Source organism: Carlito syrichta, unplaced genomic scaffold, assembly GCF_000164805.1.
Source record: "Carlito syrichta isolate Samal-C Ts95f unplaced genomic scaffold, Tarsius_syrichta-2.0.1 Scaffold304002, whole genome shotgun sequence".
Classification (NCBI taxonomy): Eukaryota; Metazoa; Chordata; class Mammalia; order Primates; family Tarsiidae; genus Carlito; species Carlito syrichta.
This window is the reverse complement of record NW_007248098.1, coordinates 54,367-66,408: the sequence shown is the minus strand read 5'-3', so window position 1 is coordinate 66,408 and position 12,042 is coordinate 54,367. Positions and strand designations below refer to the sequence as shown.

The 12,042-nt window shown below is 38.2% G+C and overlaps 1 protein-coding gene across 1 annotated transcript in view; it reads left to right on the top strand.

Moving 5' to 3' along the window:
* Positions 1 to 12,042, top strand: part of LOC103261771 (lymphocyte antigen 75) — an 81,544-nt gene that overhangs the window by 25,168 nt on the left and 44,334 nt on the right. Inside the window, exons 7-13 of the mRNA XM_008059348.2 lie at positions 2,637 to 2,828; positions 3,721 to 3,878; positions 5,262 to 5,372; positions 5,916 to 6,004; positions 6,140 to 6,309; positions 9,378 to 9,577; positions 11,012 to 11,154. Coding sequence (XP_008057539.2) covers positions 2,637 to 2,828; positions 3,721 to 3,878; positions 5,262 to 5,372; positions 5,916 to 6,004; positions 6,140 to 6,309; positions 9,378 to 9,577; positions 11,012 to 11,154 — 1,063 coding nt within the window. The remainder of the gene's footprint in view (positions 1 to 2,636; positions 2,829 to 3,720; positions 3,879 to 5,261; positions 5,373 to 5,915; positions 6,005 to 6,139; positions 6,310 to 9,377; positions 9,578 to 11,011; positions 11,155 to 12,042) is intronic.

Genomic DNA, 12,042 nt, shown 5'->3' with positions numbered 1-12,042 from the left:
TGGTTCACTGCAATCTCGACCTCCTGGGCTCAGACAATTCTTCTGCCTCAGCCTCTAAAGTAGCAGGGACTATGGGTACATGCCACCGGCTAAATTTTTTGATTTTTTGTAGAGATGGGGTTTTGTTAAGTTTCCCAAGCTGATCTTAAACTCCTAGGCTCAAGCAATTCTCCCACCTCGGTCTCCCAAAGTGCAGAGATTACAGGTGTGAGTCACCACACCTGGCCTAGCAATCTGTGTTTTAAGAAACTCTCCAGAAACCAAAAAATCACTGTCAGGTACAATGTGCACAAGCAGGAGTTGTAGGCACTCTTAAAGCCCAGACCAAAAACTATTTGTGACCCCTAAACCTACTGAAATTAAACAAATAAAAAGAAGCCCTCCAGGTGATTCTGATCATGTTCAAGTCTGAGAACCACTGCTGTAGCAACAGTCTTATGCACAGTCTTATGCACAGTCTTATGCACAGAGGCCTCTGTGATGAGTCAAAATAGGATTATTGGGAAATAGGATTATTCCCATGTTTTTCCACCCTCTGCCCCACAACATCTGGCCCTTTTCTGTCCTTGTCAGACAGGTCTTTACATTGAAAAATCAATTTAAAAAGGAGAGGTGCAAAAGGACAAAATATGTTCACAGAAGGGGTTTTCCCATGGAGTTTGGGAGTGGAGAGACAAGAACAGCTGAAGTTTTTGAGGAGTGGAGAAGTTTGAGAGAAGTTTTGAAAGAATGGAGAAGCAGAGTGCCTTGACTGTCAAGCATAGGGCCTGCCATATACCTGGTTGGTTACATCCTCACTGATGAAGAGAAACTGATACTCAAAGCTGGAGGGGAAAAGATGACTGCAAAATATCCTGCCTTAAGGAACTATGTAAGAGGGGAATAAAGCATCCAAACTTCTTGTCATCCAAAAAGAGCATAGGCCAGGTATGGTGGCTCACACATGTAACCCTAGCTCTTTGGGAGGTCCAGGTGGGAGAATTGCTTGAGCCCAGGAGTTTGAGACCTGGCCTAAGCAGTGTTGTGAAACCTCATTTCAAAAAAAAAAATTTAAAAATTAGCCAGGTATGGTGGTGCATGCCTGTAGTCCCAGCTACTCAGGAGGCTGAAGCAGAATGATCGCCTGAGCTCTGGAGGTCAAGGCTGCAGTGAACTGAGATCATGCCACTGCACTCCAGCCTGGGCAACAGAGTGAGACCCCGACTCAAAAATGAATAAATAAATAAACAAACAAAAAGGAGCATAGAGCAATTTTTCAAGGACAAAAATAGGCATAGAATAGAGAATATAGGAGGGTATTTTAAGATAATAGGGAGAAATGAACATTTACCTTCTAAGTTGATTCAAGTCAAATTTACTCCATACAACAAAAAGCATAATAGAGAAGGCAACACAGATGAAAATAAACTAGAGCCACTGAAGATAAAGTAAATATCTCACAGTAGCAATTATTAAGTAAATCATGATGTTTCCACATGATTGAATAATATGTATTTATTAAAATAACTGTGCCAGCAGGAAAATACAAAAAGCAAAGCAAAATGATATACCTATTTATCATTTTAAACCCATAAAAATATGTATTCATTGAAACAAATACTAGAATATGAAAATGATAATATTAAGTTCCATTATGGGTAATTTTTTCCTCTATTACTTTATAATAATTATTACATATAATAATAATAATAATAATAAGTAGTTGTTGCAGTAGTGCTGCTTCAGAACCTTAAAGTAAATTGAGTTATCTTGGGAGCGTGAGAGGCTAGCTGAATCTGAATTTTATCTTTTAGGAAAAAACAAATTGTCTGCAGTTTCTTACTGTGTCTTTTTACAACAGATGTTCCAAATGGTTCTGAATCAGTGAAGTTAGAGAAACCAGATCACTTCTTGTTTTGTTAACAGAGGTAGAAGTCTTTTGTGGGACTTTACACACTTCATTCTTTCTCTCTAATCCAGAAAGATTAGACTTTTACTTGTGAGTATTATCATAGTCAAAACATACAATCACCAATTTCATGAAGACTATCTGTCCAGCAGAGGGAAGGAACAAAGAGGTCCAGAGATATCCTTTGCCTTTTCCCTCCATTGTTGCCATCTCTAGGGTACAAATGTAGTGTACAAATGTCTTATTCTGTTCCTTAAATCTCCGCCTGTCCTTTGTTCAACAGTGAGCATTTATGCACATCCTCTTGCAAAGCTTACCATACAAGAAAAGGAGGCGCGCCCTCATTATAATCTTTTCAAAGGCAGAGACCAGAGGGAAACCTAACAAATCCCAAGAAAAGATTTGTCAGAAATCGACTTACTCCATGCCTGTCTACTGACTACTAGGACTAAGAGCAGTCTCTGCCTTGATTGTGTCTACACCCCTTGCATAGTCTGTGCCCAGCCATATAGCACATTTGTATCATGTTAAAGTCACAACAGTTTCTGAATCCCAGCAGGGATTCTTAAGATGCCATGCATACATCATTTATGTGGTAGGCACCACATAAATTCATGTCACTGTAGCATCTGACATCACATTCCCCAGTTTTCCAGAAGCTTTATTATTCAAGAAAAAAAATTTGCAATGTTATTGATTCAAAATGGATGTATCTTTACTGGAATATAAATAGCTGCTTTTCCCCCAGATGTGTGGACATATTCAGATACCCGCTGTGATGCAGGCTGGCTGCCAAATAATGGATTTTGCTATCTGCTGGCAAATGAAAGTAATTCCTGGGATAAGGCACATATGAAATGCAAATCCTTCAGTAGTGACCTAATCAGCATTCATTCTCTAGCAGATGTGGAGGTGGTCATCACAAAACTCCATAAGGGGGGTAAGTTTTTAGAGATTTGAGAGATTTAAGTTGTTCTAAAGTGTCCTTATTTTCAGATTCTTCATGGGAATGAAAAACTTACAATTTGATCCCATAGATCAGCACTGTCCTATAGAATTTTCTGGGGCAATGGAGTTGTTCTACAATCTGCACTTTCCAAAACACTAGCCACCAGCCACATGTGGATTTTGAACACCTGAGATGTAGCGAGGGCAACTGAATTATCAGTTTCACTTAATTTTAGTTAGCTTATATTTGGATTTACATGGCCATATGTGCCTAGTGGCTACCAATTTGATAGTACAACTGTTGAGTAAATGATCTTGCCTTTCTCGTGAGCTAAGTTCTATTTACATTGCTCCAAAAATTTAAGTGATAATTATTTCACTTTTGTGATTATTTGAAAGCTAAAGACAGATGAGCAAAAATATACTATTCTGCCAGTATTATGACCTCTTCCTAGAATTCACTAGCAATAGTAGCTGTAGTAGACACGGTCCTGTGCCAGCATGGTGCTCATTGTTTCATCTGTGAAGGCAGCAGAGTCATTCCAGGGTAGCAGTGGACAATGTTTCTATTCTAATTGGAAAATCTGTGATTATATTTATAGAATTTTATTAATCCCCACAAAGCAAAGTTTATCTATACCAGATATCAGGTGCAACCAGCCTACAGATCATAATACAGCAGATCTTCCTCTGTACTTTACTCACATAAGTGACTTGAAAATCTTTCATTACTCAACCTGCCTGCCTTATCAACATTTTACATAGGCTAGCTAGTTAAGAATACTGCAAAGGTTCTTAAAAGCCTATACCAGAATTAAAAACTAGTATAACAATGTAAATATTAAAGTATGTAATTCAATAAAAAAGTAACATTTTTCTTTTAGATGCCAAGGAAGAAATATGGATAGGCCTTAAGAACATAAATACACCAACTTTATTTCAGTGGTCAGATGGTACAGAAGTTACTCTAACATATTGGGATGAGAATGAGCCAAATGTCCCCTACAATAAGACTCCCAACTGTGTTTCCTATGTAGGAAAGGTAGGAAAACTCCAGTGGTTTACTTATATTCTTATTGTTGTACTTAATGATAACATTAATGTTACTTTGGTTTGGATGTTTGTGTACAAGCTGGGAAAGAAAATTAAAAATAAGAACCCTGTAGATTATCTGGTAGCTACTGGGGAAAAAAAAGGTAAATAAAAGCAATTACTGAATAAGCAATTACTGAAAGCATCTGCTCTGGTCTAAAACAGATACAGAGAATTTTAGAGCTCAGATTCTCATGCCAGATTGGTTCTAATGAGCTGTGTTCTCTCAGGACCAGGGTCTCAACCCACCTTACTGCTATCAATGTGGTATTTGATATGTAGTCACAATTTAACCTGAAAAATCTCATCTTCTGAATTAATGTTCAGATTAAGTTGCATATTATACCTACTTTGAGAAGTAAAGAAATATTCTTACTTAAAAATTAGGTCTAACATTGTTCAGAAAATGTCTTATTCCTGTAGAATGCCTAAACATTTTTCAAAGATACTTTAGTTAGTACCCAAAATAGGTTGTATTTCGAGCAGAAGGGCATAAGTACCTCTTTTTTTGTTTGTATCATTTTTCTGTAGATGCTTAATTGGTTATGACTAAAGAGACTTAAGTGGAAGCAATAAATGTTATGTGTATTTAGAAGTATTTTAATAGTAAGGATGTATTTAGAAAGATGTCACATTTAAAGGATATCCAAGCTGTCTGTAGGAGAATGTAAAAAATGGAAATCATGTCCCATGGCCAAGAGTGAACTGATGACATACCTCGACAGCATTCCAATGTCCAAAACTGACTCTTATCACAATTAAATTTATCACTTATTACAATTAAATTTGAAGAAAGCAGAGTGACTTAGTCAATTAAGCAAAATTAATGTTAAGCAGCATATTTTAAAAAGAGAACTTTGAAGTCTAGGCTGAAGTAGAGTTGAAAGAATCTTTTGAACTAGAATTCTTGGAGAGTAGCTATTCTAACCACCACCATCAGTTTGTATAAGAGAAAACTGAGACAGAGAGGTTAGTTGACATGCCTAAAAATTTTTAACATGTGGACAAACTTTGGCCATGTCATATGGAAGACTAGAATGCTGGCAACTGTTTGTGGGCTTTCTTTACTCCTCAACTATAATAAGTGTCCTTTGATGGTTTTATTGTTACTCTTATAAGAAAATGAAATTCATCCACAGTGTGACTTTGAGAGGATACTGAGGTAACAGGCTGCAAATCACTCCTTGCAGACCTGTTAGGTAGCATTTTCTAGGAGTATGTTCTCATAGCTAATCATGTACTTATATTCATATTCATTCTATCTCTTATTTAATTCTAAATATATGGTAAGTAATTTCTTTGTGAGCAAATATTTTTGTCTCTTTTTTAAAAGCTAGGTCAGTGGAAAGTCCAATCATGTGAGAAGAAACTTAAATATGTATGTAAAAAAAAGGGAGAAAAACTGAATGATACAAGGTCTGATAAGATGTGTCCTCTGGATGAGGTATGTGAAATCCCTGTGTAAATTTTCTTAAGCAGTATTACTTCTTCTTGCTTAGAGATGCTAGTTAAGATTTAAACAATTCAGACTTAGAATATAGAAGAAACTACTTGCTTCTGTTCATTTACATTAGCGCAAACCAGAAGGCAATAATCATAGCACACTGATTGGCTTCTTACAGAAGGAAAGGAGAATTACCTATTCATAAATGTTTATAAAAATTTACATGATTACAATCCTCAATGCTGATATATTTACTTCCCCTGCTGATATTATTCCTGTCCAAAAATAATTCCACCAACAACTGTTATACTTCTATGGGTAACCAGGCACCAAGGGTAAAGAAAATACCTTCTGTCTAACAGAGGCTTGCAATCTTATGGAGGTTACCTGTGAAATTGCATCCTACGCTCATCACATGTATGAATTCACCTGCCATGTCTTCTACAATTCTTAGATGTTATCAATGTAGCACAAACTTCCTTGTCAGAGAGGGACATCATTGAGTCTGGAAAACAGTGTGACAGTATTTCTCCTCTGATTTAGGGCTGGACGAGACATGGAGAAACCTGTTACAAGATTTACAAGAATGAGGTTCCTTTTGGAACAAACTGTAATCTGACCATCACTAGCAGGTATGACCATTGGTAAACATGTGCCAGTAATTTAACTCCAAGTTATTTTGCTAAACACTCTTCCTAAGAAAGCGTGTATCTTCAAATTGATTCAATCATTGCGAAACACTTGACAATCTGATTCTTCTTTTGTAGATTTGAGCAAGAATACCTAAATGATGTAATGAAAAAGTATGATAAATCTCTAAGAAAATACTTCTGGACTGGTCTGAGAGATGTAGCTTCACGTGGAGAGTATAGTTGGGCAAATGTTGGTGGAATAAAGCGGGCTGTAACTTTTTCCAACTGGAATTTTCTTGAGCCAGGTGAGTGCCTTACCTTTAAAGTAATAGAATACGGTGACTAGTGAAAGGCAGCATCCCTCCCAAATATGTTCTTCACTTGCTTTTGAAATGTGAGGCAAAGGATGACCTTCAGGATTGGAGTCTATCTATGGAACCATCGATAGAAGCAGTGGCTATGACTTCTCTATTAAATCCTTGGAAATAATCCAGTGAAAGAAGTTCTAAAACTTGGTTGATGAAACTGCCATCTAAGGGCTCAGAGCTAGAACTACCAGCATGAATTTTTAAAATCGTTCCTAATAAATCTCAAAAGGATTCTAGAAGCTCCTTTGTGAAGCTTTTTACATTTTCCTCTCTCTGCTTCTTAACCTCTTTCTCCAAAACTGAATGTGTTTATTTCATTTATTCTCAATGGTAAGAATTAAGGAGGCTATATTGTATGTATTAATTTTTATGAAAGTTAGTTAACCTTTCTTCAACCAGCCTAAAGCACTGGCCATAATTTGCCATAGAATTAGCACATTTGAGCCGGAAAGGACCTTAAAAGTACCTTCTGAGTTTAGAAGACTTTAAAAGGTGATTTTCTTGACAGAGGTCATCTGGTTATTGAATGAGTAAAATCCAGAGTTCCTGATGCCCAAGCCAGTGCTTTTTAGAGGATTTTGACTTTGAATATGGCAGCAGTTAAAAGCATTCTACTTTTCTCCCTTTGAATTATTAATATTTTCTTGTGTTGGGCTAATGTGATCATGAAGACCATTTCTTATAACACATAGATTGGAACATGTAAGCTTACAGTTGAACACAATATTTGAAATGGAGAATGCTCATCGCCATTGGTGTGAGTAGTATTGCTAGTAACAAGGTCATCTTTTTACATATAAAAGATAGTGGATACAGATGCTAATCCTGGTTAAATCTCATCTTAAATTAGAAATATTCTAAGCCAAGTTCGGTGGCTCAGCCTGTAATCCCACGCCTGGGGAGGCTGAGGTGAGTGGATTGCCTGAGCCCGTGGGTTCAAGACCTCCCTGGGCAACTTGGTGAGACCTCATCTCTACAATAAATAAAAAAACTAGCCAGGTGTGGTAGCGCGCGCCTGTCGTTCCAGCTACTTGGAAGGCTGAGGTGGAAGGATCGCCAGAGCCCAGCAGGTCGAGGCTGCGGTGGCCAGGAGCGGCCACTGCACTCCAGTCTGGGCGACAGAGTGAGACTCCAACTCAAAAAAAAAAAAGAAAGAAAGAAATATTCGAATGAATAAAACACACAGATTTCTTTTATAGACACTCAGACATCCTAGAGTAAAGGTCACGTTTTTCTGGCTAAGCCTTGGTGGTTGGAATGGTGCTTAGGAAGCAGCTCCTGTGGCTATTCCCTCAGTTCTGTGGTCAGAAAGACGGCCATGAAGCTCTCATTATTATTACAGCTCTCAGCTTTAGTTGACTTGGCCTATCATGGTCTATCATGGTTGGAAGACAGAACAGGAAAATATAGCACACCCATTCAGGGAGCAAGGCGTTATTATTTTCCCATTCCTTGTTCCTCTTGCTGCCTGAGAATAGGACATGATACTATATGGCTTTTCTGTTTGGTGGAACAGACGTTTTCTCTGTTACTTTCCCATGTATGTGACTCTCCTTGTCTTCTGTTCGCCTTAGGCAGTGTGTCAGCATGGCCTTTTGCCAGACAAATCTGGATTCAAATCCCAACTCCACAGCTCACTATTACTATGGCAGGTCTCTTAGTCTTTATCTGGAAAATAGATCTGATAATACAAACTACATTTTAATATTGTTATGAGAATAAATAAAATCATGGCTGTCACAAAATGTATGTTACCACATACCTCCTTTTCCGTTACCGTACCAGCCTTTCCTTTGTATCTGAATCTGGAAGAGTTGTGTTTTGAGATTTACTAAGTTGCTTAAAAACTGCTCAAAGTTGTTAAACAAATTTGAACCACTATCCTGCGCAGCACAGTGGTTTAGGGTATAGCTCTGGAAGTAGACCACCAGGGTTCAAATCCTGAGTCAACCACTTACTAACTCCGTAACCTTGAGCAAGTGATTTAATTCTCACTGTCCCTCAAGTGTAACAATAGACTCCATCCTACAGTTTTGTTGAGAGGATTAATTAATTTATGCCTTTTAGATTAGTATCTGATAAATACAGACACTTCTCTATATTACCTATCATCATATTGTCATCATTTTTTAAAGACTTTAAAAAATTTTATTTATCTCAATAGCTTTGGGAGCATACAAATAGTTTTAGTCTGGGCTTTAAGTGTTCTCACCCCCACCTGTGCACGTTATACTTGATAGGTGATTTTTTTTTGTCCCTCCACCCTTTACCCCTTCCGATTCTGAGGAATTTTTTATACATCCTTACATAAAAATAAATCTTACACAAATCTTTACATATCCTTAGTTTAGTTCCCTCAGTGTTTGGCTTTCCACTGAGTTAGTTCACTTTAGATGATATTCTCCAATTCCATCCAAGTTGCTGCAAAAGATGTTGTTTCATTCTTTCTGATAGTTGAATGGTAATCCATGGTGTATATACACCACATTTTCATTGCTTGTTGGGCATTTGGGTTGATTCCACATCTTTGCAATTGTGAATTATGCTGTGAAATCATCATCATTATTATTCTGAACAACATATTTTTTTTTTTGAGTTGGGATCTCACTCTGTCACTCAGGCTGAAGTGCATTGGCATGATCACAGCTCACTACAGCCTCAAATTCCTGGGCTCAAACAGTACTCCTAAGCAGCTGGGACTACAGGCACCTGCCATATTTTTTTTTTATTTTAAAATTTTTTTGTAGAGACAAGATCTCACCATGTTGCCTAGGGTAGTCTCGAACTCCTGGGCTTAAGCAGTCTTCTTGCTTCTGCCTCCCACGCTGCTGGGTTTACAGGCCTGAGCCACTGAGCCCGGCCTAAACAAGACATTTCTTTCCTCTCTTGCCTCCATTTTCCCCCCTGTTTTCTCCCCCAACCTTAGCTCAAGTAAAGAGTAGAAACACTAGAAAATGTTTGAGCTTTAATTTAAGGTTTTAATTAAACTATTCAATTCAATCCAGCTTCTCCAGGTGGGTGCGTAGCTATGTCTACTGGAAAGTCTCTTGGAAAGTGGGAGGTGAAAGACTGCAGAAGCTTCAAAGCACTTTCGATTTGCAAAAAAATTAGTGGATCCCTTGAGCCTGAGGAAGCAGCCCCCAAGCCTGATGACCCCTGTCCTGAAGGCTGGCATGGTTTCCCCTTGGGTCTTTCTTGTTATAAGGTAAAGTAACATTCTCCTTCAATCCTTCCATGAAATTATTTTTCTGTCATCTTAGTTTGTTTCCTTGTACGAATTACCCTCCTTACCATAGACAAACATAACTTAAATGCTTGAGAGCATAGATTTCTTGGCAGAGCATCACTGTACTTCTGGTGTCGGGTGGCTCAGCCCTACACCCTGCATGTGCCCTACCCAAAAGAACAAGGCCAAAGCCAGAACTGGCTCTTGCCCAGGGCCCTTTTTTCCCAAGAAGTTGGGTGAGCTGTGTGCCATGCTGACACTATGTTTATGATCCTCATCTCCCTCTAATTCTTGTTGTCAAATTAAAAGTTTCATCACCTATAATGTAAAAAATAATGTTGGGGTCCACATTACTCAGCTAGTCCCATGAACCAACTACTAGGTACCACCCCCAAAATCAGTGGCTGTGACAACAAACATTTAATCTTACATCCACAGATCTTCAGGCCAGCTAGGATTTGACTGATCTAGTTTGGGCTTGGATGGTCCAACTGCAGGTCAACTGGGTTGAGGTCCAAAATATGACTTGAAGTCTGTTGACCTTCAATCTAGGGCTCAGACTGATGGGGCAACAGCTATCAGGGACTTATTTATTTCATGCTAAATCACTGGAGCTGGAAAGGGCAAGCCAACTACATAAGCACATCTCAGGCTCCTGCTCTCTTTACCTCCACTAATATCCCATTGTTCACAGCAAGTCACATGGCCAACCTCCACATCAAAATCTAAAGAAGTAAACACTACCAACCAGGAGGCTATGGCAAGAACATATAATTATACAGCAAGGAATTGAAGAATCAAGACAAATAATTCAGCCTATCACTGTGCATTCTTCTCTCCCTACTCCTCCCCTTCATCTTCTTCTTTTGAAATAACTGTGGTTCCTTTGGCCTAAAATTATTCATCACAAACCAAAGAAACAGCCCAAAGTGGCAGGTTTAGTTTTGCCACCTTCTATCAATGTTCACACACCAGTGCAGATTACTCTTCAATTCTTCATCAGAAAATAGTCCTATTCTTGTGCAGCTCTCAGTGTCTTATATTGAAAATTATATTATTAGCACATTTCTTTGCCAAAGTCCACTCCCAAAGCATCCATATGTATCTTTTACAACCTTGCCTGCTGGCTCATTTTATTTTTCAAGATCCTGGGACTGCAGGAGAACATGGACCTTGATGGAGCAGTTCCCAAGCCTGGCTGAGGAAGGCCATCCATCTGACAACAGGGGCTGGCACCTGTGCTGGCCTTTAGTTGACACTTTCAGCAGGACCTGTCTGTGTCTCAGTGTGTGTGCATTTACCTATGCCTTCATTACACCTATAAGAATCCTTTTCAGTAGCCATAATTGACTTTAACATTATGAACACTTTATAATTAGACCAGAAAACAAATTAACATGATATTTCATTTAGGTATTCCATGTAGAAAGAATTGTAAGAAAGAGGAACTGGGAAGAAGCTGAAAGATTCTGCCAAGCCCTTGGAGCACACCTTTCCAGCTTTAGTCATATGGATGAAATAAAGGAATTACTTCACTTTTTAACAGACCAGTTCAGGTAATACTTTTAGAATGAGAGTTTCTGTGCTGAATCTGATGTTTTCTATGTGTGCAAATTTGACATGTATTACTATTCCCTAAAAGGTCCTTCAGTGCTTAGTAGACATACAACATCAAACACTTTTATACGTAAGACACTATAAGAATCTAAAGATGAGTGAGACATAGTTCCCCCCCTTTGTGAAATAAACTCCAAGGATAAAAAACATACAGCAAAAATCTGGAAGACAGATAAGGAAGGGCCTTGCAAATTCAGAGGAGGAAGTGTTTCTGGGAGGTATAATTGGGGAAAATGTGATAAGATTTCTTCTCTAGGAAAAAACTGGGATGTAGAAAGATTTTTTTTTTAAAGTTGTAAAAAAAATGAAATAATAAATTTCTCATTTGACCTGGAAATATATACATTTTTAAAATTTTAAGATAATGTGTAGTAGAATTTAAAAGAGCATGTCCTTCTACTGAATATGCAGTTGGTGTAAAAAGAAGATCCATCTAGAAAATTATAAAAAAATAAAATTGCAAAGAATGAAATGTAGCATAAAACAAGTTGGCAAAAGATTCACTTTATTCATTATCAGTTTTGATTAAGTCCAAGTCTGCAAATTTGTTCAATAATAAAGTCCAACTCTGGACAGTTGAAAGAGACTTAAAACAAATCATGCCTTGCCGGAGTCCAGCTCCAGCTGGGTTCAGGGTACCCCAAAGATGGAGATGGTGTCAGCGATTGGGGGGAAGAAGAAAGAGAGAAAGAGAGAGACTGGACCCCTGTCTAGTGCAGAAGCGGTTTATTGGGAATTACAACGGGTCTTTTATACACAGTCAGGTATGTGAGGGGTGTTCCCCACCCACCAGATGTTCTTTCAGGTATAATCCCATAACAGATGTT